Source organism: Urocampus carinirostris, chromosome 1, assembly GCF_059441175.1.
Source record: "Urocampus carinirostris isolate Australia breed hairy pipefish chromosome 1, RoL_Ucar_1.0, whole genome shotgun sequence".
Classification (NCBI taxonomy): Eukaryota; Metazoa; Chordata; class Actinopteri; order Syngnathiformes; family Syngnathidae; genus Urocampus; species Urocampus carinirostris.
In genome coordinates, this window is record NC_142349.1 from 58,453,188 (window position 1) to 58,479,702 (window position 26,515).

Below are 26,515 nucleotides of genomic sequence, written 5' to 3' on the forward strand. Positions count from 1 at the left end.
CATACAAACTCTGCACAGTAAGGCCGGTGGCTGGATTTGAACCCACGCAGGAGGTTCCCAAGACCTTAGAACTGTGCCGCACACGCGCTAACCACTGCACCGCCGTGCTGCCCCTCATACAATCATACGAGAAAAAAAAAAATCTACATGTGTTGCTGATGTGTGGAATACGAGACCAATAGAGTTGATGAAATATTTTTTTCCTCCAGGTCATATCACACCCAATGCGTCCTACGACTCAAAAAAATTGCCCACCCCTGGTATAGAATGTAAGAATATATATACATATACATATGGACAAGGTATAAAACATCGGTCTGGAGAAGCAGGATATTAATTATCAATAGGAAAAAATAGTCATAGAGCAACCCTAGTGATGAATGTAAAAAATTAACGGGGTTAAAATGACAAGAGGTCATCAGAAATTGTCATTCCTTTAATGAGGCCCAAGCTCTAAAAACTCACGAGGATCCGTCATTGTGCACATGCGGTTTACCACTTCCCCCTCTTAAAACTGATGCACTTGATTTATTTTCAAAATGCCACACCCGTGACTCTCTTCGTCGACTTTAGTCCACAAAACTAGCCCCGATCTTAACTAGTCCCTGATCAAATCTGAAGACCAAGTACTTGATCTGATTAAGCCCCTTTCGGAAAATTTGACAAAAGCCTCAGCACAAGCAACTGAAATTAGATTTTTTTTAAAAAAGGTCAAACTTATATCTCTAGCTCTATGTAAAGTCCCAACACCTGCTCACTTTAGTCTGGGTCCTAAGAACCGACACATGGTTGAAGTTCTGGTAAAAGAAAGTTCCACAAAATTGCCGTCTTACCTCCGCTCTGCATCTGCAAGCACAAGTGACGCAAGAGAACCACCAAACTTCCCTTCTGCTCACTTCCTGAACATCGCATCGGCCACAAGCTACTCTGATTGGCCGAGAGACATGGAGGCCGCCGCTGCTACTTCGCAGCGTCCGCTTCTACTTCGCAGCTTCCTTTCTGCTGCCGTTTCGAGATGCTTGCACAACATCGATGTTGAGTCCCTGCCAGTTTTCTGTTGATGCTGCAGTCAAAACAAAAAAATGTCATTTCAAAGAAAATCAGTGGGGACTATGAACAAACTTAAAACAATAAGTATTGAAGACAGGAAAAAGCATTACGTTTCCCCCAATGCATCAAAACACTTGAAATCCGAGTCAGACTTTTATTGAAACTGAAATGAAACCCGGGAAAAGCTTTGTTATTTCAAAGCAAAATCAGTCAGCACATTTTTTTATACAAATATACAAAGGTAAGACTTATTTCTCGAGTTTTTTTCAAACACATAAATATCACATCCTCGATTCTGCGCAACTGTGTGAAATGATTTTTTCTTTGCATAGAAAAAGATGTCAAAATAGTGCATTTTAGTTCCTAAGGAGGCAAACTAAATAATCTCTTAATTGCTTTGAGAACATTTTTTTTAAAAAAGAGACATCAACTGCTGGTGAAAGAGTGGAACTGCATCAGGTTGACTAAAATGTGAAGGAATATCAAGTATGTTTAAAAAAATAAACGTCCAAAGACATCTAAAATAATTATGGATCAAAAGCGCATGTTGGAGGGAAACAAAGCAGCCAGTTGTTAAATTTTAGCAGAGGAATTGTTTTGGTGCGAAAACAAACATATTTTTTTGGGAGTGGAGTGGAACAATCAAAGTCACCCTATAATATTAACAATAAATATAAACAATATTAGCAAGAATTGTTTAAATGCCTTAGGACGCATTTGAAAAGCTCTTAGTCGGTCAAGTCTTTTTAGTTCATGTCGTCGCCCCCTTCACTCCCGGGGTGGCATGACATGCATGTGTTGGTCCTCCAACATGCTGGAGCAGTCCATGGCCTCAACGAGGGGGATGTTTGGAGAGCAGTTTTGACCAAACACATCGTCATTGTCCTCATTATCGTAATCCTTGTCCCTTCTGTCCGTCCCATCTTCGGCTCGTTGTCCGCGGTAGGGCGGGATTTCCACCACTGAGTATTTCCTGGCCCAGCCGCTCAGCACCACCTTGTGTGGCGTTTCACCAGCCGTTTGACTAGACTCGGACCGGCAGTTGGCAGCTGTGGGGATGAAGACAATAACAAATTAACGATCTGTGTGCTGACAACACTGCTAGATAGCTACTGGTCTGAGGAATAAACCCTGAAGTAGGCGCCTATAACTCTAGTACTCAATTTGATCAATAAATCAAAAAACAATTTGACATGTTTATTTATTTTTTATTTTTTTTCTTATTTGCGCAAAAATTTTGTTTCATAAGAACTAAAGATTTAACTAAGTAGTCAATAAATTACATGGATTCGATTATTTTTGAGCGGCACAGTGGAGCCGGCTATTCACATCTGCCTCGCAGTTCAGAGGATTTGGGGTGCAATTCCACCAGCCTCCCCAGGTAGAGTTTCCCTGTGATTGAGTAGAATCAAGTCCAGGAGGGTGCCTTTTGCCCACTGCTAAAGTCAGCTGGGATGGGCACAAGCACCCCCACGGCCCGTGTGAGAACCAGGATCAAAAATCAAAAATCAGGGATGCACGTTATACACGCGTGTGGACTATATTAATAAATACGGTAAGAATAAACTGCTAGTCCATTTTAAATGGAAAGTTTAGATTTATAGTCAACAACGGCACTCAATGCGTTAATTATCAAGTAAATCAACACAATAATGAACTAAAAAAGTTAGTTTAAGCCCTAAATATTTCCTTCATCACTCACCGGTCGGAGCAGAGGAGAGCGGGTGCGTGTTGCAGGACATGGGGCCATTGTTGCTGTTGATGACAGCTGAGGTGGCTCCGGCTGTGGCATGGAGAGACGACTCCCCCCAGCAAGGCATCAAGGGCGACACGGGTAAAGAGTGACACTGTCGTCCCGGGAGCTGATGCCAATAGAAAGCCGCAGAGGGGGCAGTGGAGGTCGAGGAGTGAGGTGGCGGCGACCGGCCAGCGAAGGCGCTACCCGGCGGTGAACGGAGATCAAAAACCAGCGAGAAAACGGACTTGCTGGGCACATCATAGAACTTAATGTTGCCACCACATAAGTCCTCACGGGCCGTGAACGGGTTGACCTTGCGTGCTTTGCCGGCCCGCTGCGAGGCCGGCGGCTCGTAATAAGGATCGTGCACGTTGACCTTTCTGGCTGTTTTGCAGGAAAAGATGTCCGACTGGCTGCGACTCAACCAGATGTTGCGGCGAGGGCGGGGCGATTTGGGTGGGATTTTGTCATCAGGGAAAATCAGCGGGTTGAGTCGCTTCAGGCTTTGAATCTTCTCCCCTTTGATTAGACACACAGCAGGATCAAGATTATTTAAAAGTAAAGCAAAAGCATTTTTTTCACAGAGCCCACATAAAAGAAACAGTAATTATCTGAATTATCTTCAACCGGTCCTCCCTTTTTTGAGTTATTTGTTCATTTTGTGTTGTGCCGTTTGTTGCAAAGATACGTGAAAAGAAAAGAATGTGAAAAATACAAAAAAAATAATCAATTTGAAAATTAGAGAATGACAGAACATTGCAAATTCTTTGAAAAATGAGAAAAATGTATGTATAAAATATTTCATAATCTTTATAAGCAATATTTTTCTATACTGGCAGATAATTTAGCTCATTAAGAATCTTATCTTTATAAATATGTCTTTATTAAGAAAATAGTTTTTGTAAAATGAGAACCTGCCATATCATTTCAATGTTGCTCATTTTATTCATTTGTTTTAACGAGAAAAATATCCTTCCATTTCAAGCACTGCTTAACCTTTCTGGGGTTGTGGGGATGACAAAAACAATTTCCCCAAACATTTTTGATGATAAAAATATTTTTCGATTTTTTTTTCCCACCAAAATAAGTTAAAAATTATGAGGAAAATGAAACTTAAAAGATTTAGTAGTTTTGAAGGATTATTTTTCTTACTATAAAAACGAACAAATATCATAATAAAAAAGAAAAAGAAAACTTAGTTATATGGACATTTTAACACCAAAATATTAATATTATTTTACAATAAAATACAGCATATACAGCAAATAAGCATTTGAATAAACAATAAACTTTGCAATGAAAAGCATCTTCTAAATGCTACTGTATATAAACCAATTGTAACACTATTGTGTCTCAAAAGAACATACAGTATACACACTTTGACTTTAAATAGCGAATGGACTTTTTTTCTATTTGAGATTTGGTTTCGGAGAATGCCAAATTAAAAATAGAAATTAAAAAAAAAAAAACGTTTTCAAAACATATTTTTTTGTTTAAACCTAAGCCCAGTAGGCACTATTTTTACTCCAAAATCAAAATTGGCAAAGGGATAAAAGGTTTTTGGGGCTATTACATGTTACAGTGTGTATATAATTTTGGGGCATCTTGAACATGACAAAAGTGAGGCTAAATATATATTCCTTTTGTTAAAACATTCAACCAAATTAAAGTAGGCTAGTCAGACTGAAACAGGCAAACCTTTTAGAGCTGCCAAGTTATTGTCACAATCTCTAGCCACTGGAGGGCACTGCTCAACCTCCTCGCCTAATTTGAGGCGTGCCAAAATCTCGTCCAGGGATACCATGATGTCGGGGAAGGAAGGCCGCAGGATGGGGTCCATCTGGAAGACATAATCAGCAGATAAGATCTTCTTTGGTCTTTTTGTGACTACAAATAATCTATAAAGACAAGCAGTCACTTATCCAGATTTTGGTAAAAGACCCCCCCAAGAGTTTAGGTCTTCAGATTAGAGACATAATCTGATTGCCTTTTTGGGGGAGAAATTGAAGAGAGGATTGGTAAAGTGTGTTGTGTGGACTCACATTGCAGCAGTTGAACGTCAACTGAAGGAAGTCAGATGGGCAGTCGCCAACCATGTGTTGGAAGGTGTGATAATCGAGGCCAAAGTTCTGCGAAATGACGTGAAGAAGTTTGAGTGATAATAAGAAGATGTCACTCCATTTGTATATGTTAGTCTAAAGAATCCTGAACTGAGCCATTCTCACCTCAGTGCGTGGGAGAAAATCAGGGTCAGCCTGGATCCTGGCGATAATCTCGCATAATATGATGCCGTAGGAGAAGATGTCAGCCTGACAGAGAGAAAATTGTTTGGTGCGTCTTGTCACAAGACACCCTCGGTCCGTGCATCCAAACCTTCTCATTGTAGGGTTCATCTCGCAGCACCTCGGGAGCCATCCAAAAAGGAGAACCCACCACTGAAAGTTTTGCACCTTCCGTGCTGCAAAAAAAAAAACATGTTGGAAAATCACTATTTAAGAATATTAATGATGGTAATGTGCCCATAAATGTGACTAAATGTAATAATTCTCCACTAGAGGTTGCTGAAGCGTAAAATGTAGCTAAAACGTTGATCATTCAAATAAGACACATTATGGAAGCCTGAATGATACACCCAGAGCAGCCAAGAGGAGTGACTACCTGGAGTAAGTAAGAGCAGATGTAAGTAACTAACTCAAGCAACTAGTGGGAAAAATTACAAAAAGGCTAGTTAAAAGGAATGCAATAGCACACCAGAATTTGTCAAGCGTCGGTAACCTGAATCAATGAACTCAGTGGAAGGCGAGTGACACTGAAACACCAAGCAAGCTTTATTCACATGGAGCAGTTAACAATAACAATAGCGGCTAGTGGGGAACCATAGCCTGCAAACAAGTGGCTAGCATGAGTGACTAGAAAAGCAAACAGTTGAAATAAAATTTGAAGATGGCCAATCACGCGAGTTGGGGACCGTAACACGCAGGGCTCAACTGTGGCAGTTAAGTGCTAAAAGTAGAACAAGCTTCCTTGGCAAAATAATCATTTGGGCTTCCATAGTAGTAAGATGGTGCCTAAACATGTCCGTTCCTTCAAGTTATGTAATATTTTGACAAATTTCTAAACCTGTAGATCTTAAAAAAAATGTCATGTTTTTGAAACGAGTACTTATCTTGAGAATATACGACCCCATGTATACCAAAATACAGCAGTAGCTCTTTACTTCCTCTGTACTTACATTTGTTTTAGGAGCAATTAAATTGCTTTGTGGGACTAACAAGGCTTTTACTACCAAGATCAAGAGAGATTAGCAAATTAACTGTTTTTCAGTTGTGCCGGCCTGAGTGTTGTTCACTTAGCACTAGCGGTTGGGAAGAATTTGCTTTTGTGTCCAACTTATAACAGCTTGTGACAGTTGGTTAAACCGTGCAAGCGGTGGGGCAGTACGTACAGATTGGCGGGGATCTTCTCAGCCAATCCAAAATCTCCCACAACGGCTGTGTAGCCGCCGCCGTCATCGCATTTGATCAAGCAATTCTGGCAAGGGATCAAAACAAAATCCTCAAAATGATGATATATTTATGCACAGAGCTGGAGACGACTTTAGCCGTCTTGAACCCACATCATGGTCCGGTCACCCACCTTGGAGGTGAGGTCTCGATGGAAGATGCCTTTGGCGTGTAGGTAGGCCAGACCTCCGGCCAGGTCACTGGCCAACTTCACTCTGGTAGGCCAGCTCAGGTGCTTGTTGCTGTCTAGCAGCTGCTCCAGGTTTCCACCGTTGATGTACTGTGAGCACAAAAAATGGAGCAAGAATGATCAGAAACAATATATGTATATGTGGTCATTATTAAATGATTCAATACTACCCAAAATGCCACAAGGGCATGAACCGCTTTTTTTCTAGTTCACGTAAATACTTCAAGAAAAGTGCCGTGAAACAATATTTGTCCCCTTGCTGATTTCTGTGTTTTTTTTGCAAATTTATCACTCACATTACGTTTCAGATCATCAAACCAATTTTAACGTCACACAGAGACCACCCAAGGAATTAAGGTTAAGGATTCCATCTATTAAGGCACAAAAAAGTGAAAGCCATCTTCCCCTATGTGAAAAAGTAATTGCCCTCTGAACCTAATAACAAAGTGGGCCACCTTTGGCAGGATAACTGGTAATGACTCTTTCTCAACTCTGTGGAAGAATTTTGGCCCACTGTTCTTTGCAAAACTATTTCAAATCTGGAGAGGTTCTGTTCATTTCAGCATCTCAATTGGATTTAAATCCGTACTTTGACTTGCCCACTCCAGAACCTTCTTTTTTTAGGTGGACTTGCTAGTGTGTTCTGGTTGTTGTCCTGATGCATGATCCAAAGGTTCTCGAGTTTGAAGACACGAACTGATGGATAGACGTTTTCCTTCAGGACCTTCTGGTAAAAACCAGAGTTGGTTATTTCGTCAACCACAGCAAGTTGTCTAGGTCCTGAGGCAGCAAAACGTTTTCTGACCATCACATTGCCATCACCATACTTTACTGTTGGCATCATGTTCTTTTTGTCGAATGCTGTGCCAGTTTTACGTTGTATATAACGGGCTGCAACCCTTCTAATTTTTGACCCATCGGTACACAAAATGTCTTGAGGATAATCTTTGACAAATGTGAGATGAGTCTTTGTGTTCTTTTGTGACACCAGTGGTTTTTGCCTGGGAACTATCCAATGTATACCATTTTTGGCCAGTGTCTTTTTTTATGGTGGAGTCAAGAACACTGACCTTAACTGAGGCCAGCGAGGTCTGCAGGTCCTTGGATGTTTTTCCAAGTTCTTTTGTAACCTCCTGGAGGAGCCATTGTCCCACTCTTGGAATAATGTTAAATCGTCAACCACTACTGGGAAGGTTTTCCACTGTTCCTAGTTTTCTCCTTTTGTGGATAATGGCTCTGACAGTGGTTCACTATTACCTTTTCACATAGGGCCACGTAGTTCTAGATTGTTTTCGCCTTAATCAATGGAATCAACATTTCAAAACTGTCAAAATTTTGTATTTCCCTGGGTTGCCTTTGTGATATCAAAATTAGTTAGATCATCTGAAACCTTTGAGAGTGATGAATAAGCAAAAAAGAATTAAGAAAATCAGAAAGGGGGAAAAATACCTTTCTTGGCACTGTAAGTATATATTGTTTATTTGTAACTAGTGCAAAAAAGCTAAAACTGCTTTAATTTTCTAATGCTAATTAGCAATGATTATTATGTATGCACTCCCTAGTTGTGTTCTATTAAAGTTTTTTTTCCACAAAAGACAAGCTTTATTTGCATAATTTCAGTAAGGAATTTTGACTTATACAGTATGTCACAAAGGTGAGTGTACTCCACCCATTTCTGCAGAGATTTCCTTATAATGTTTATTAGACCATCACTGAAAAAACATTGCATGGTAGCAAAAACAAACAATGAAAATAAGTATGTAAACAAAGGCCATGGCTTACTGGAAAGATATCCTCTCGTGTGATGAGACAAAGATTAATTTATGTGGCGCAATGGTGTGAAGAGTGTGTGGCTGCCAGCAGGTAAGGAGTGCAAACATGTTTGTGTCCTGCCTATATTCAAGCATGGTGTTGGGAATGTCATTGTTGGGCCTGCATGAGTGCAACTTGAATTGGGGAGGTGTATTTCATTAAGGGAAACACAAACTCAAGGGTGTAGGCTACTGTGAAAATTGGAGCAGAGAATGACATCCTCCCTCCAGAAACTGGGTCATAGGGCAATTTCCAGCCTGTCAATGACCCCAAATACACTTCTAAAATGACCAAGGCTTTTCTAAAGGGGTAAAAGGTGAAGGGGATAGACTGTCCAAGCACGTCTCCAGATTTAAATCCAATCTAACATCTTTGGGGCATGCTCAAGTGGAAGGTGATGAAGCACAACATCTTAAATATCCCCCAGCTCAGTCAGGTTGTCATGGAGGAGTGGAAGAGCATTCCAGCAGCAATTTGTGAGGCTTTGTTGAAATCCATGGAAGATTAATGTGGTTCTGCAAAGTCATATTGGCCACACAAATTCTTGAACGTCAGGAACTTTTACTTAAGGGTGCACTTACATTTGTTACCAGGGGTTTAGCTACTTACAGCTATATTTTGAGTTAGTTGAGGGTAAAAATTAATGTATGTGCTATATAAGCTTTACAACCTTCATTGTGTCGAATTGATGATTCGTCAGTGTTGTTCAATTAAATGTAATGAGGAAATTTCTACACAAATGTGAGGGGTGTACACACTTTTGTGAGATACGGTAGGTGTTTCCATTGGAATGTGATTCACTACTAATAATCACGCAAGGATTGCCGGCTGCACAGATGATAAAAAAAGAAAACATTGAAGGCAACCTTGACGAACAACAGACCTTGTGCTTGTACTGATCTGGGACAAGAATTGTTGTCCTTAAGAGTGTTTTCACACTAACTCTCTTTATGTAATATACAAAATATTTGAATAACATTAATATAAATATGATTGATCATACTGGCAGATATACTTGAACATACTCACCTTGTATTCTTTTTGTATTCAAAAGTAAACTAGTAAAAATATGAAAGGGAAATAAACATAGGAGGACAAGATAAAATAACACAAAATATTATAAAATTGACTTTAAAATATCCTTAAGTGTTATACTCTTTTGCCTGTCTGTTTTTTGTTTGTTTGGAGTCATATTTTATTTTATTTTGTCTGGAAAGTTGTTGAAAACTCAAAAAGATCTAAGTTTGAAAATAAAATGTTTAAAATAGAACTGGAATAAAAAAATAGATACGTGATGGAAATAAACGTATTTCCAAAATAATTATTTTGAATGCGCTTAAATTGAATATCAAAGAAATGCGAAAGAAGTACATAAAAATACATGTATTGAAAATAATTATATTCTTATTACTTAAATTAAAAAAATAGCCACAAAAATATTTGGATGGAAAATAAACATTTGTGTACGTTTTTTTAAACAAATAATCAAATAAATTAGGAAACCAAGTGATAAGCTTTTATGTAGCACTATTTAAATACTCTATACAACACGCTACAGTGGGTATTAGCACGTCACATTGGGTATTTGTATATTGTATTCCTTTTGCTTTATTATTGTATTGTTCTCAGTGAAGGGATGCTGCTGGAAATGTGAATTTCCCTGCAGGGATGAATAAAGTATCTATCTATCTATAATCTCATCTCATCTCATTAGCCGTACCGCTTATCCTCATTAGGGTCGCGGGGGGGCTGGAGCCCATCCCAGCCATCTTCGGGCAGTGGGCAGGGGACACCCTGAACTGGTTGCCAGCCAATCGCAGGGCACACGGGGACAGACAACTCATTCGCTCATTCACACCTAGGGACAATTTGGACCGGCCAATCAACCTGACATGCATGTTTTTGGAATGTGGGAGGAAACCGGAGTGCCCGGAGGAAACCCACGCAAGCACGGGGAGAACATACAAACTCCGCACAGAAAGTCTGGAGCTGGATTTGAACCCACGACAGGTTCCCATGACATGAACTGTGCCGCACAAGCGCTAACCACTGCGCCGCCGTGCTGCCCCTATCTATAATGCATTTTAAAAATACCTGGTTTCTTTAATTCATGCAGTAGGTGCCATTCATGAGCGCACTACAGTGTTTATTTGATAGATGAACCAATTGGACATAGGAAGTATCAATTGCCCAAGACTAGCTGGCAGACCAGTTCCAGGTCACTAGACAACTTTCCCGCAGGCCTAGCAGACTCGCTGGCGTGCCGCCACTTTGATTAGCTTGACAAGAAGTGAAGTTCTCTTTCTTTGCTGAGCGAAGGGTGTCTTTGATCCGAAAGAACTTTGCTGACCCCGCCACAAAGACGCTCTAATCCTCACGCAAAGGCGTCACGGAACGCAAGTGGTTAACATGGATCAGAGCCCGGATTTAGGCCAATAGCCTGATGCTGTTAAATAACTCAGAGTAAGAAATGACACTCAGCGGGCGTGACATTGGTTCAATCTGATTGAATGCCTGCAAAAATTGTGTAACCCTTTTGCATTCTTGTATTGTGCCGCAAATATTAGAATATTTTGATGCGTTTTGACACATCGATCTTGTAGATTTTATTTTGTAGAGTGTGTATAAGTGTGCGCTGTTAACAGTAAGACAGAGAAGCATTGTTTGCAAGCAGCTTAAAAAAATCCTGCAGTTAGTCCAGATTTGAATTATTACTTCAGGCCGAAGTATTAACCGCAACAAGTCGCAGCCAAAAAACAATATTCCATGGAAAAACAAAATTGATATTGTAAAACTAAATTTCAAAAGTATTTTACAATTATTTTCCGTAGTAATGCTACTAAAGGGAATAGAGAAAATGCAAAAATAACATACTGTAATCATAATATATCTATTTAATAAATCACCGCTAGATGTCACAAAATAACAGGGAATATCGGCAAAATCCAGAGGCAAAAGGCTAATATATACTGCTCCAAAAAGTATTTTAAATTAAAACAAATGTGAACACTTGCAAAGGCAGGAATCTCAGGACTGTCCGACAACTATACTGGCGAAAAGAATGCGATATACAGGGATCAGAATGGAGATTTTCATTTTCAGCTGAAATAGCCAGGGTCCAGGAATAAAGCAGGGCGGAGACAACCCTTATGCTTAGATTTAAACATTTCCACTGAGGTTGCAGATCGAATCTCAGGGGGAAGAGCATTCCACAGCCCCGGGGCCCGAATGGAGAATGCTCTCGAACCTGCGGATCTCTTCTTGGCTCTTGGGATCACTCGTAGACCAGTATTTTCGATGTTTACATAAGGAACTTGAATATTTCGTTTATGGAATATTTGTTATTGACACCACAAGCTTTATGCACTTTACCTTTAATTGGTATGCATTTTTTGTTGAAATATTTACAACAGCTTTTCAGCAAATTTACAGTTCAACAGTACTTGAATATCTTTGTTATGAAAGCTATCTTTGTCAACACAGTCTGTATGCACGTTTACTGTACTTAGTATAGGCCTACATCATTTGGCATAATACATGTAATCTTATTTTTCCACGCATATATACTGCCATTTGTTAAATCTGGATTCAATAAATTAATCTCGATTAATTTATTTCAAAACTGAGATCAATTAGTTGTTTATTTTAATTGATTCCCAGCTTTAAGACATAATATATATATATATATATATATATATATATATATATATATGTGTTGATGTGATCGGACAAACCTTTTTTTTATGTTTTAGAAATCAATTATGGGTTTCATTTAAATGAATAAATTACGAGCAGACCCATTTACTGCACTAAATACACACTGTATTTTTCATTAAAAAAATATATTCAAATATACCTTTATATGTAAAAAGTTCTTTGTTAACTATTTAAAGGTATCCTGCCGGAAAGTGAAACTTGTGTTACTCTCTGTCGCCATCTCCTGGCTTGAAAGTCATAATCGCAGTCACAGTCACCTTCGTCAGCTCAGTCATCAAGTGCGTGCATTTAGCCTCAAAAATAACGTTTCCTTTTTCATGTTTTGGGGGTTAGGGTTGGTGTAAGAACGGTATTTGAAACAGGCCTTTTCTTACTTTTACCATTTTTATGCTACACTAGTAAAATACTGCCGTTACGAAAATAACTCCAAACTAACTCCCTCTCCCCCTCTTTGGTTTACTTAACGTGTTGCATGTACTGGAACAACGTTGCTAAAAAAGTAAGGTAAAAGCAGAAAGGCGCAGTGGGGAAAAACCATCTTAAAGGCTCTTTGAACTCAGTTAGACATTGTAAACACATACCTAATACAGAAAATATTATCCTTTAAACTTTTAAACCCTTGTGGCATGCAGGTACATATTATGTACATTTTTATGTTGTTTGTATTTTCAATCAAAGAAAGAGCATTGAAAAGTAAACACTTGGGATCTCAAATTTCCCCCCGGTTGTGAAAACAAGTAGATATTCAAATTTGCATTGTGGTGTGATTTATATGTTATTGTATTTGGGAGCCCAACACGTACTAAATATGAAACATGCTATACATGTTATTTAGATATTTAGACATCCATTGAATTTCATAATCTTTTATCTATCATTAACCCGGTGTATTTCAATGCATTTCCCGGGATTTTGGTATTTTTCTCTTTATTGACGTGGAGTAAAGTTTTTTGTTAAGTGTTTACACAACTACGCCAGCTGGTGGTGTCAATGGCCAAGTAGTAGTGGTTTGCAGGAAAAAAAACATGGGAGAATTTTGGGGAAACAGCTATTGTCAACAGAATTGTCATGTATTGAAGTTCCCACTTTTTGACTAACTCAAAGCTCTAATTAGGCCATATGAAATATTAGTCCTTGCACTGTATTTATCAGGATGATTTTTTGTGGCATATGTTTTGCCGTGTATGTGTGTCTAAAATTTATTTTCCATATGCAGACATTTAGAGAAAAGAGAGAGAAAAGAGATGGTGCAAATAAGGCAACTTGAAAACATTCCTGCTCAATAAAAAGTAAACAAAATCACTTTGGGAAATGATACAGCAACAATACTTAGAGCAGGGATCACCAACGATGCAGGTAGCCCCCCTTAAGACACCCAGTAGCCTGTAAACAAGTTCTGAAAATGATGATGGGTCAATGTGACTTTTTAGGAAATCTGACTTCCAAATGGAATGATGGTGTAGTGGTTGGCTGACTATTTGAACCCTACCTATAATAATGACAACCTGAAAATACCTTAAAATACCACATTAATATCATGATAACTTGTTATTTAGGAAATACATATAAAACTGGTATCTCTTAATGCTTATCAGAAAGAAAAAAGTAGCTCTTAGCTTCAAAAAGGTTGGTGACCCCTGACTTGAAGAGGGAAAACATTGTCGCTCATGGAATTGATGCATGAGCTACAGAGTGACTCGATTCTCCATTTGAGACTCCAACCCCCCCTGCACTCGGGGCCCTTTGAGGGTCAAATGACAAAACAGCAAAACAGCATGAGGCGGCCACCCGAGTCCGACCACACACATGCGCGAGCCCATCGTGTGGGCTATTTCATGACATGTCTATTTTTGCCGCAAATGTTTACCTGCCAGGGAAGAGAATATCGTCCACAACCCTTTTAACTTGTTCAGTAAAGCTTGGCTGTAAAAAGGTGTTCCCTTACCTCCGTCAAGGCATGAAGCTGGCCCTCATGAACGCAGACTCCTTTGAACCTAAAGGAGCACAGAAAAATAAGGAACACAGGATTTGGAATGGAATAAAATATGCTATTATAGTGTTAGTAATTAACATTCTGGAACAATAAACCAAATGGGTCTCTTAAGTTGCACTTATTCAATATCAAACAGGTGTTAAAAAAGAATATAGCCATTCTATAATATAAACAAAATAAAGTCAAACTTTCCTGAGAAAACAAAAACACCAAAGCTTAAAAACAAAAAAAGAAAATTCCGGAGATTCCAGCAGCAGACAAGACCAGACAAGACAAGAGCCTCTTGTGCATGTTTGCTGTTCCAGCACTTTTTACTGCACCTGGCCTACCAAGGTGATTTCCTCCTTGTTCTCGAAAACGTGTACATACATGCTAATAACTGAGCTTAAAAACATCTTTATTAGTCGCTCTTGCTATTGTAGTTTGGAAAAAGTCTAATGGCGACCAATAAACACTAAACATAGTTACAATACGACTAGATATCTCCATATTACAATTACATTAATATTAAACTAGCAAGTATTAAGACTGTTAAGACATGTTTTAGGTATTTTCTATCATTTAGGGATCAATACAACTAAAAGTTAGTTATTAAATGTCTTTACCATTTTTTCCCCAATTTGGGATAGTGCAATCAACCAAACACTAAATAGGCTTTGTGATTTTTTGGGGCGGTTGCCAATCAGTTTGAGATTTTCTTTAAGAATAATAACAGCATTATTAACATCTCTTCAATTGATTAAGTGGGGGCAATTGTAACAAGGTTCTCCTGGACGGTAGCAAACAGGAGAACCTCACAGAGTCATCAACACAGCCCAGAAACTCATCAGCTGCTCTGCCTAGTCTGGAGGAATTTTCTGGCACGCGCTACCTCAGCAGTGGCGATGACATTTTTAAAGACTCATTTCACCCTGGCCACCACCTCTTTGACCTGCTTTGCACTAAAACAAGGACTAAGAGGCTCAGAGACAGTTTTTTGCCCAGAGCCATCACCACCCTAAACAAGCACGCAAAAATGCAAACAAATCTTTCCTATGTTTAGAAAAATATTTATATTTGATTGATTCATTCTTATTTTTGCCTAATGTTGGTGCTGATGCCATTGAACTATTTCTCATTGTACTATTTTCTGATACACTTATAACTTAGTCCAATTTCCAAGCACTACCATGCTACACTACATTGCCTATCCATCCTATCATTTTTTTTCTTAAGTCTTTTATTACATGTTAATACGCGAGTGACACGTTTAATCTTGTTGTAAACAATGTACAATAGGTTGTAATAAATGACAATAAGGGCTATTTTATGATATACTATTCACTTATTTTGTATAATCTTCTCAACTAGAATATATTAAAATACAACTATTCAGTTTTAGATTCGTATACAACCAAGACATCCGTGTTTTTAATCAGATATGAAAAAAGAATAAAAATATGTTTCTTCTTTTATAATGTTTTTGGATCCAGGTTGAATTTTAAGAGCCGATTAATGTTTCTTGCATCCTATATGACCAGTTTTCTCATATTTGCATGGTTTGATAATGTCCGTTTTGTCTGAGTGTTCAGCTTGTGAATAAACACAATTATCAAAGGTCTCCCTCCAGCCCAAGAAAAGTTCAGCTTGTTTGGAGTCCAACAATGAGCCTCTTCATTGTTCCCTGACAACACACCATGCCTATGCATGCTGCAGGAGGCAAAGGCAACAAGGATCACATTGTATAACACACAAACACTTTCATATGCACGGTCCCCCACCTACAAACGCCAGAATGCAGAGAAAACCCCACCACGGCAGGGTATGAAAGTTGCTGCTCCCTTATAGAATACATTGTAGAATACAATAACTTTCACATAATCTTACAGCACAAAAACAAGATCTTATTTACGATCTAACTTTTTCTATTCGTGTATAACACACACCCCTTATTTTTATTTAAAAACCAGTATACATTTTGGTTTCACTTTTTCAGCTCCACTCAGTAAGCATTGTGAGTGACAAACGTCGAATATGTGTGGCCATGATTAAAGTCATTATTGACCACATAATCTACAAACCCAATACCAATTCATCATCAGATCCAACAAAGGGTTGTTTCCCTTTGCATCAAATGTTTTACGATTATTGTCAGCGACTGCTCAATTATTGCACAATTACGGTGGAACCTCGTGTAAAACGCACACCCCATCTTTGAAGTTCTTTTCAGGTAAGAAAAAAAGTGCTGTGTGTAATACACAAATATTTAGGATTATAATAATAGGTAGTTAAAAACTGTATAGTTCTATGAATTTAGTATTTTTAAACTTATTTCTAAATATGCTTTTTGATTCCTGAGTCCTCCATTTTGTTTATTTGCCTTCTTAACAGTATTATAAGTAAAAAAAATGTTGTATTTAAAATAACAAATACATGTTTTAATAGGTATTAATTTGTCTCTTTATTGAATAAAAAAGGTTTAATCCTAATTCACAATATATATGTATATGTATATATAGAAAATTAATATTTAAGTAGGAAAAACATACATTCGTCGCAACGAGTATGAGTCGACTTTTAGGGGGAAATTTATTTGGCAAAACCCCGCGTCAAAAACATACATGCCATCTTGAAAGGCAATTTAAAATTAAAATAAAATAGAGAGCAACAGGCTGAAAAAGTGTATATGATTGACATGTCTGGTAACATATATATATATATATATATATATATATATATCTCATCTCATCAGCCGTACCGCTTATCCTCATTAGGGTCGCGGGGGGGCTGGAGCCCATCCCAGCCATCTCCGGGCAGTGGGCAGGGGACACCCTGAACTGGTTGCCAGCCAATCGCAGGGCACACAGGGACAGACAACTCATTCGCTCATTCACACCTAGGGACAATTTGGACCGGCCAATTCACCTGAAATGCATGTTTTTGGAACGTGGGAGGAAACCGGAGTGCCCGGAGGAAACCCACGCAAGCACGGGGAGAACATACAAACTCCGCACAGGAAGTCTGGAGCTGGATTTGAACCCACGACAGGTTCCCATGACATGAACTGTGCCGCACAAGCGCTAACCACTGCGCCGCCGTGCTGCTATATATATATATGTGTATATATATTTAAGATTTATTTAGATAACTCTAGCATATGGAACATGCTAACAAGTTCACCTGATTATCAGTTTCGCTTTTAATCACTAAATCCATTGAAACATTCATCCTTAGTTCCCTTCTAAATAAGTCCTCAAACTTGGGAGGGAGATGATGTGCCACTTCCTCTTTCACGTCACCTTCGTCAGACTCATCGTCGCATTTTGCCAGTCTCTTACAAGTTTCTCGCTAACTCCAAAATTTCTTTCTGCTGCTCGATTACCGTTTTTGGCTGCAAATTTCCCTATTTGCAGCTTGTAATCGGCAGAATATGATTTTCTTTTTGGTGCCTCTTTAGTTCAGCCCTTCTCAGTTGTTTTTATAAATTACCGGCACTGTTGAAATTATCAACACAGGCCTAGGGCGCCCTCTTGCAATTTAGAGTGAAAATAACATGTGAAATGATATTGTGTTACCAATTTCACACATGAGTCGCACAGGAGTATGAATCGCACCCCTGGCCAAACTATGAAAAAAATGCCGAGTATAGTTCACAAAATACGGTGATATGAATATGATATGATATAAGGACTATTTTGTGTTCATTATTAATGAGGCAGGGGCGTACCTGAGTATGTTGGGGTGCGAGAGGCGGTTCATCAACTGCACTTCTCTCAACATGTTGGCTCTGTTGCTGCTCAGCTTGTTCATCTTGAGCGCCATGACTTGATCGGATGCCCGGTGCCGAACCTGAAAAGCCATTATCGATTAGCAGTTGCTGGAAAAACACTGCCTCGTCGAGGTCAAATGCCGGATCATGGAACGAAATAACAGATCAATATTCTGTGATTGGGCATGATCGGGATTTTATTTTCCACCCGTCGGGCTGTTAGATAATAGTCACGTAACTCAGTCCTCACTCGATAAGCATATCACACCATTTCGGCATTACGCAACGGTCGTAAATAGCAGGAACAAAGCATCGGCCTCAAGTCCCACGTAAGTAGTTACTGACTGACAAAAAGTTAAATTACGGTGCTGTGTAAGACTCAGTTTTGCTTGGTACTTCCCTTTTTTACCCCACTGAACTCAATGTTGAATTATGCAAGTTAATTCATACAAGCTGCTCTGACAGCAAGCACACATTGTCAGAACAAAACAAAAAAAGGAGTGAGATTGTTGACCGAATTCACAAGGACAAGGTGGACATAGTTGACTGTGTAGGAATGTCGAGAGCAGAAAATGATCTGAATCAAGTTCACTGGGTACGGTTTTACAAACATGCTAACTCATATTTAAAACAAGTTATTTAAAAAAAAAAAGTGAAAATATGAACCATGTGACTTATTTTGGGGTTTTTGTTGCAGCTAAATGTCATTGCTCTTCTTTTAACTGCACTATTGTTACAATGCACTAGTCATTAAATGACACTGCACTATTATTATAGTTTAGGCCAGGCTCTAGCACTACATTGTTAATATATATTTTTACCTTTTATCCTGATGGTCTTACCTTTTTTCTCTTTAAACATCCAGTGGGTGATATTTGACCACTAGATGGCACTGTATTGTCTAATGAGAATGAAAAACCGTGCCTGGAGCACAGCGTAGAAGCAAGATGACAGACGATCATGGCAGCGGCTTCTAAGTAGGTACTCCACTATGTAAAAGAAATACAATTTTTTCGACCTATGTTTTTTTTTTTTTAAACAAAAAATAACCTTGGCATGATAATTCATTAATTTTTGCTTTGCATTCAAGTCAATGTTTTTTGTACCACTAGGAGGCACTAAATATTACACACTGTCCCTTTAAGTCTTTACTAGTTATAAAGACCCTAGAGAGTAATTTCCAATCTCGTTAATTCAATTCAAAACAAAAGATTTGCAACTCTTTTTCATCATGTTTAAGTGAATATATTCTACAGTAAAAATGTAATGCTAAAGCTGATGTGTTATTTTTTGCCAAAACTCACAGATTTGATTCCTAAAACACAATGAAAAAACTGTGTGTGTGCGTGTTTGCGTTTGTAACAATTTACTTGAATTTTACACAGTTGTACTTAAGAGCTCTGGGAGTGTCTTTATGCTATGTTATGTGTCAACGCACCCCTAAAAAATACCAAATAAATCAAACGTGGCCCGCCATTGCTGGGCATTGGAGGCCGTGGTTTGTTGAAACGTGTGCCATAGGACCAAGCCAGTGAGCATCTAGGCGTCGCTCATTGGTGGTGAGAGCTAGTGAGATGGGGCGTCTTCTTTTCCATAGCTATTCGGTCCGTGCGGCGCTTCTTTCACAGCAGAGCGGAAAGCCATACTTCTACAAGTTGTTAAAGCGGAAGAAAACGAGTGCCGAGAAGGGGGGTTGTTGGGCTCGCGAGTTAGTTACACCGTGTCCTTTTTAGACAAGCAATTAGTGATTCCTGCTCTTTTTAGGGAAGCGACACTTATTTACAACAAGACATCCTCGCCCAAGGAGAATGCCCGGCAATGCAGGGCTATTTTGCTTGTTTTATTCCAAGTAGAAATGCTGTATCGGTAAAAACGGATAGGGGGACTTGGCTTGACAGGACAGCAGGAGGAACAGATGGCCACTTGTCAGCGTCAGAGGGACTCCCGCCCCCAACCCTATTCCTCACACGTCACTCACATCCCCCATCTTTTTTCCCTTTGGTGTCTAGCTTTGTTGTGATTTGATCTCCCATATACTTTTTTCCTGATGTCCTTAGGGCAAAGACATCTTTGTCTCCTCCATCTTTTTGAAGGTTTAGTAATTATTTTGAGATAAACAATACATTGCCGTCTTGCTTTATCAGTGACTATCTTCAAAATTATAATCATAAGATCAATAACACATTAGCTGTAATCGCTCAGTATCATTATTACTTTTTATTATTAAAAAGGTATACGTCAGAGGTTAAAAAAGGCATAGGTCAAACTACAATGCATTGAGGAATCAATAAAAAAAGAAAACTGCTCGTCAAAACACTTAATTTTGGACTCTATAAACTTTTTGCTGGTCAATTGATGATTGACATGCCAACTTAATTTTCCTCGCGTGACTGCCATCCTCAAGAGTGACAGCTAAGAAGCGCATTAGCATTAGCAACCCCCCACCCGTGATGCTTCTTAAGTGATTGGCGTCCATCTTGACCTCAAAACGTCAGCCTCGGACGGAGGAGACCACCAGGCACAAACGAGCGTCATTAAACGTGATCTGCGTTAAATTTATGCTCACCTTGTAAACGTCAGAGAAGAAGCCAGAACCGATCCACTCGCAAGTGAAGTCGTCAAGGCGTGTAAGGCAGGAGAAGGCACTGATGAGGGCCCTGTAGGACGACGGGCACACCCGGCCCACCTGAGAGAGGAATTTGCAGATTTGCAATCAATAAGTGCTTTGGTCTAATACGGCCTATTTTCTGAAAACATAGGGGGAAATATCTAGTTGAATATATTCCAGACTTCTATTTTTGACATCAAGTAAAATCTAAAACCTTTGAGGTTGTATTCAATGTTTTTTTCCCCACATGCATTTGTTCTTCACCTCACATAGTTTCTCTGTGCCATGTCCCCTTTTATGTGTTTATTATATTCTGACCATTGTTCTTTTGGCAGTGTGAGAGGTCTGTATGATCAAGCATGTTTTTGAGAATGTTTGGGGTAGGAAGAAGGAGTTTGTTTTTACTTCAGAACTTCCAGTTTTACTTTTATGCATGAAAAGTGTTATACAATTATGGTCTCGTTTAACTATAAAAACTGGAAGTAAATAATATTTAAAGGTGTGGTTCATCATTTGAGGTGTCCTTCAAAAGGTTGAAAAGTAATTATTTTCTTTATTAGGTATGTGCTAACAATGTCCAACTGAGTTCAAAGAGGCCTTATGCCTTATTTTCCACGGGGCTTATCTGCTTTTATCTTACTTTTAGCAAAGCTGTTTGGGGCAACACACATTAGGTAGGAGAATCGGGGCTAGGGAAAGTGCTGGAGAGTGATGTCATGCTCATCACTGCGGGTTAAGCTTTGTATTTGTTAATGTGGCTTGAAAATAGCGAAAGTAAGAAGAGACCTTCTTCAAGTATAGTCCAAACACCAACCCAGACCCCAAGAAAGATGAAAAAAGGAATAGTTTATTTTATGAAGGAGCTGACAGAGCCTGCAATGATGATCCAAGCCAGGATATGGCATCAGAAAGTACAAAAGTTTAAATTCCGTACAACTTCTTCAAAGATGCTTTAATTTTGAGAACAATAATTCGAAGAAAACAAATATATTAAAATATTTTTTATAAGTTGTTGGCCCAAATATGTCTCTGGAATAGCTGGAATTTTGAAAGTGCTAAATTTGTCAAATATGGAAATCAAAAAAATGTAGACCAAATCTAAGAAAAAATATACTGATGTAGCTGAATGTTCGTTAATATTTAAGTTGTTTAAGTGTGAATAATAAAATATTGCATTTTTTTGTAATTTAAAAAAAACACATTTAAATGCTAGGGGAAAAAAGTTGGATTATAAATAAAACGAATATTCAGAGAGATTAGATGTAAAATCTTAAACCCGAGCCCAACCAGAGCTGAAGATGAAATTTGGCCGAAATCAGCCCAAATCACCCTAATCCTCCAGAATCCTCACAAATAAAAATAATTAAAATTTGGGTTTAATCTGGGCTCAGTTCCCCAAATCAAGTTAATTGGTTGGCCTTGGGAGGGATTTTTTTAGGTCCGATCTTAACTCTGGGAGAGAGACACTTTAATCGTACAATGACGACACGAAGTAATGATGACACTTAGTGCCAAGGGGTTTAAAAGAAAATCACCAGCTACCCAAACTTTATCTATTCAAACTCAATCTTAAATATGATGTCAAGTTTTTTTTCATGTATGCGGAAAAACCCACCTGTGATGGTGGTCCCATTCCCATCTCGCACCCCCCTACCCCTCCAACACAATCTCTGTCTTCGGGGAGGCGTTCGGGTCGTGTGGGAAAGGCGGCAATTGAGTTGCGTTTATTCCGGTCCATGATGATGATGACAAAGACACCAGTCGGGGTATCGTGAATCTTCTTCTGTGTTGTACCCACATGACAAGAGCGCCCGATTGTTGTCAGGTTGCCGACGTGGGCTCAGCGATGGCCGCTCACAGCTTGGGGGGTCCAACGAGGATTGGGGGCTCTTACATGTCGAGAAGTGGGCCTGTGGAGACCTTGAGAGAATTGAGGAACTATCAATGATGAGATGAAAATCCATTCAAGGACGATAAATCAGTTTCCAATGTAGTTGTTTTTTTTTCATATGATTGAAGGGCCTTAAATCGTTGCAATTTTCTCCCCCAGAAAAGTGAACTAGAAAAGCAGCTCTCACGAGCAATGCTAAATAAAGCTCAGAAGCATTATGGCTGCAACACTAGGTGATTGTTAAGAGATTAGTCAAGAAAATGGCTCTCAGGTGACATGCACCTTGGTGCCGTTCAGTTTTTTTTTTCAACAGAGGCGCAAACTCTGGTTAGGTTTATCTCTGTTCATAAATGCTTCACAACCTTTCTCTTTTTTTAAGATGCGAATAATTTCTTTCATGAAAATTAGACTTGAACATTAACGTCAGATAAGAATATAACTCATTGGGAGTACGTTCTTCTATAATTTAACGTGGACTATTTCACTGGTGGAAAAATATGAAAGAGATTGCATCAAACCTTTCAGAAGTGCTCTCTTCACTCATCAGTCACAAGAAAATGTAGATTGAAAAACACAGTGAAAATATGTCAAAAACTAAATATTACACAATAAGAAGAAAACATTTTCCTAAAAGACATCTTGTAAAACCCCAACTCTGAATAGACATGATATTACTAACCCAGTCTAAAACAAATTATTTACTCTCAAGAGATGTCAACCTGACCCACAACTCCTCAGGGACATTGCCTTCAGTAAAATACTTAAGCGCCTTTCTCTCACTTCAGCGTCTTTGGAATTCATCGACCTAAACCGCAGATCTCCCGGGATTCTTTAATAGATTATTCGAATGATGGTGTGCACCATTTCATTAGTATAAACTAGTTAACTGTCTTGAGTCCTGACATTTGATCACTCTGATTATTTTGTAACCCAATTATGTCTGATGGTAAGAACAGCAAATGATCATTTCTAATCGATGGTGAGGTGATGGGAAAGTCTTTCCAATTTGCACATTCTGCTCATTATCACCCTTTGCTTTCAGATTTATGTATGGCTGTAGACACCAAAATTGTACAGCATTACCTTTTGAATAAGGAGTGTCCCAATCCAATAACAGTATTGGATATCTTATAATACATATTTGCTTTTATCCCAGATATTGGCGTTCTTACACAGGCCGTGCATTCCCGATTTCGCTCCTGGATTTCTATCAAACAGTGCCTGGATGTTGCAATCACAGCCCACGTGATCAAAACAACAGTGCTTGTGAAGGAGATAGCTATTTTGGTTATAATAATAATATTATTAATATTGATGGACAGATAATGCTTTATATTTAGTTGACACTTAAACAACATACATTAGGTTGTCAAAATAGAAAAGGTCTCCTCATATTATATTTATTTATTATTCAAGGAAAAAAGATAAACTTGATATTATGATTTTGGTGAAAAAATCAGTCAAATTCATACACGGTGAAACATTAACATTATTCTTAGAAAAGCAGGCAGAAAAAATGTCATTTGTCCTCTATTTAACATTCCATAAAGTTGTTTACTCCCTTATCTAAACCATGTAACAAATATTTTCAAGAATAGAATAGAAAGTTACAATGTTAACCAGAATTAGAATGTTAATGAAACTTAAAAAAGTAGTGTGTCTAATTCAGATAGATAGATAGATAGAGATAGAGATAGAGATAGATAGGTACTTTATTCATCCCCATACACGGTGAAACATTAACATTATTCTTAGAAAAGCAGGCAGAAAAAATGTCATTTGTCCTCTATTTAACATTCCATAAAGTTGTTTACTCCCTTATCTAAACCATGTAAAAAATATTTTCAAGAATAGAATAGAAAGTTACAATGTTAACCAGAATTAGAATGTTAATGAAACTTAAAAAAGTAGTGTGTCTAATTCAGATAGATAGATAGATAGAGATAGAGATAGAGATAGAGATAGAGATAGATAGATAGGTACTTTATTCATCCCCTAAGGGAAATTCACATTTTCAGCAGCATCCCTGAGCTGAGAACAGTACAATAATAAAGCCAAAAGATATATATATACACGATTATTTAAAAAAAACATTCCAAAAAATCCCCCAGAATGTATCATTCCAAGGGATATTAGATCTGATTATATCAGTACTGTATTGGAAAAGTGAAGAACTGCAATATCGGCATTGAATCAGAATTAAAAATGTTGTAAAGGGACATCCCTGATTTAAATCTTTAGCCGTACTAAAACTGATCTATGGAAAGATACATGAATTTAAGTGTCACCGTAACCGCTAACCCACATCGGTAACACCCAAACTCTAAATCTTTATTCAGCAACATTACGCCAACCCAAAAGTAGCTCCTTAACCCCAAACTTTCCAGACGCTGCACCAAATACATCTTCATCCAAACCACCTACCTACAAATTTCCACAGAAGGTTTTCCTTCAACAACTATTCAGCGATGTTGTTCACATTATTCAAAAGTACTACCGTATTTTCTGGATTATAAATTGCTCTGGCCATAAAATGCACAAGAAAGAAGGGGGAAAAAAGCATATACAGTGGGACCTCGCTACTTCGCGCTTCGACGTTCGCGGATTCAGAGCTTCGCGGGCCTAAAAAATAATAATAAAATAAAATATTTTTTTATTAAAAAGTGTTTGGTTTTTTTTTAAGCATTTTTGAAGGGGCGTCGCTACTTCGTGGTTCCATGTTCGCGGGTTCAGAGCTTTGCAGGTCTAAAAAAAATACTAAAATAAAATAATAATTAAAAAAAATAATAATTTTATTATTATTTCCCAAAAATATTTTAAGCATTTTTGAAGGGGCGTCGCTACTTCGTGGATCCACGTTTGCGGATTCAGAGCTTCGCATGTCTAAAAGATAATAATAAAATAAAATTATGTATATATATATATATATATATATATATATATATATATATAGATAGATAAAAAAGCATTTTTGAAGGGGCGTCGCTACTTCGCAGATTTTCACTTTTCGCGGGTGGTTTTGGTCCCCATTAACCGGGTCTAAAAAAATAATAAAAATAAAATAAAAAATAAAAAAATAGAATTTATTTATTTATATTTTTGAGGTGCGCCGCTTCTTCGCGGATTTTCACTTATCGCGGGTGGTTTTGGTCCCCATCAACCGCGATAACCGAGGTCCCACTGTATTACTTGCACTGGACTATAAATTGCATTCTAGGAGAAGTAGTTGATAAAATCTAACACTAAGAACATAGAATTATTTTAAAATTCAAATGCCGGGCAATTCAAGAATAAAAATGAGGCACAAACAGGCTGAGGTTTGCTCACGCTACATGGCACAACTGAGAACTTGCCTGGCATACTAACATATTCCTAGTTATTACAATAACTATAGCATAAATAACATATTAAATAGTTTACCAAAACTACCCGTGTCACTCCAAATACCCAGTAATTAACCATCCAATGAAATAATTGTAGTCTGTATCACATTTCATCAACTTAACTAACTCCTTGATTTTTGTTTACAGCTGCATATTTCCCAATGAGCAGCTTGTGATCTGCAGATTGATTTACTTTATGGTGCCATTTTGGCTAAGCCCTTCACAATTATTTTTAAAGGGGCAGTACGGAATCTGTAACGTTGTTACTCTTTGCCGCCACCCCATGGCTTAAAGTCATGTTTGCAGCCTCAGTCAGCTCATTTATCCTGCGTGAGCGAGTACACGTATTTCTAATACGCGCAGTAAAAAACTCCTCTTTTCTCATCTTTTGGGGGGTTTGCGTTGGTGTTTGGACTACTAGAAGCATGCCTTTTCTTACATTCACCAATTTAATGCTATGATGACAAATTTTAAAAAAACTGTAGAACGAGCGTCTTGTTACTCTCCAGCACTCTCCCAGCCCCTATCCCTCAAATCCAATGTGTTGCGCTCCAAACAGCTCTGATTAAAGCAGATAGGCGCAGTGGAAAAAATGCTTTTTGAACTCAGTTGGGCATTGTTAACACATGCTTAAAAGTGGGGTGCGCGGGCCATAAGTTGAAAGTTAAATATATTCTCTATTAAGCTTTATTTTCTATTGTGCCAATCTGTTTTTAACTGACTTTTGTCAGGCCTGTTTAGGGCATAACAAACCCCCCAGAAAGATGAAAAAAGACAAGTTTATTCGAGCATGTCTCAGAACTGCACGCAAATAGTCTGTTACTCTGCTGCTATCTCCTGGCTTAAAATCACGATTGCAGCATAAAGTTTTCAAATGCCGCA

At 38.4% G+C, this 26,515-nt stretch overlaps 1 protein-coding gene across 2 annotated transcripts in view; it reads right to left on the reverse strand.

The window, feature by feature from the left end:
• Window positions 1–1,190: 1,190 nt before the first annotated feature.
• Window positions 1,191–26,515, reverse strand: part of tesk2 (testis associated actin remodelling kinase 2) — a 40,941-nt gene continuing 15,616 nt past the window's right edge. For both annotated transcript variants that reach the window (XM_088346602.1, XM_088346601.1), the window contains exons 2-13: window positions 21,975–22,279; window positions 20,318–20,437; window positions 17,710–17,831; window positions 13,956–14,004; window positions 6,425–6,571; window positions 6,234–6,319; window positions 5,162–5,246; window positions 5,014–5,097; window positions 4,831–4,917; window positions 4,487–4,628; window positions 2,753–3,307; window positions 1,191–2,099 (exon numbers count right to left, since the gene is read on the reverse strand). In XM_088346602.1, the coding sequence (XP_088202728.1) occupies window positions 1,819–2,099; window positions 2,753–3,307; window positions 4,487–4,628; window positions 4,831–4,917; window positions 5,014–5,097; window positions 5,162–5,246; window positions 6,234–6,319; window positions 6,425–6,571; window positions 13,956–14,004; window positions 17,710–17,831; window positions 20,318–20,437; window positions 21,975–22,097 (1,881 nt within the window). In that variant the 5' untranslated portion in view covers window positions 22,098–22,279 and the 3' untranslated portion in view covers window positions 1,191–1,818. The remainder of the gene's footprint in view (window positions 2,100–2,752; window positions 3,308–4,486; window positions 4,629–4,830; window positions 4,918–5,013; window positions 5,098–5,161; window positions 5,247–6,233; window positions 6,320–6,424; window positions 6,572–13,955; window positions 14,005–17,709; window positions 17,832–20,317; window positions 20,438–21,974; window positions 22,280–26,515) is intronic.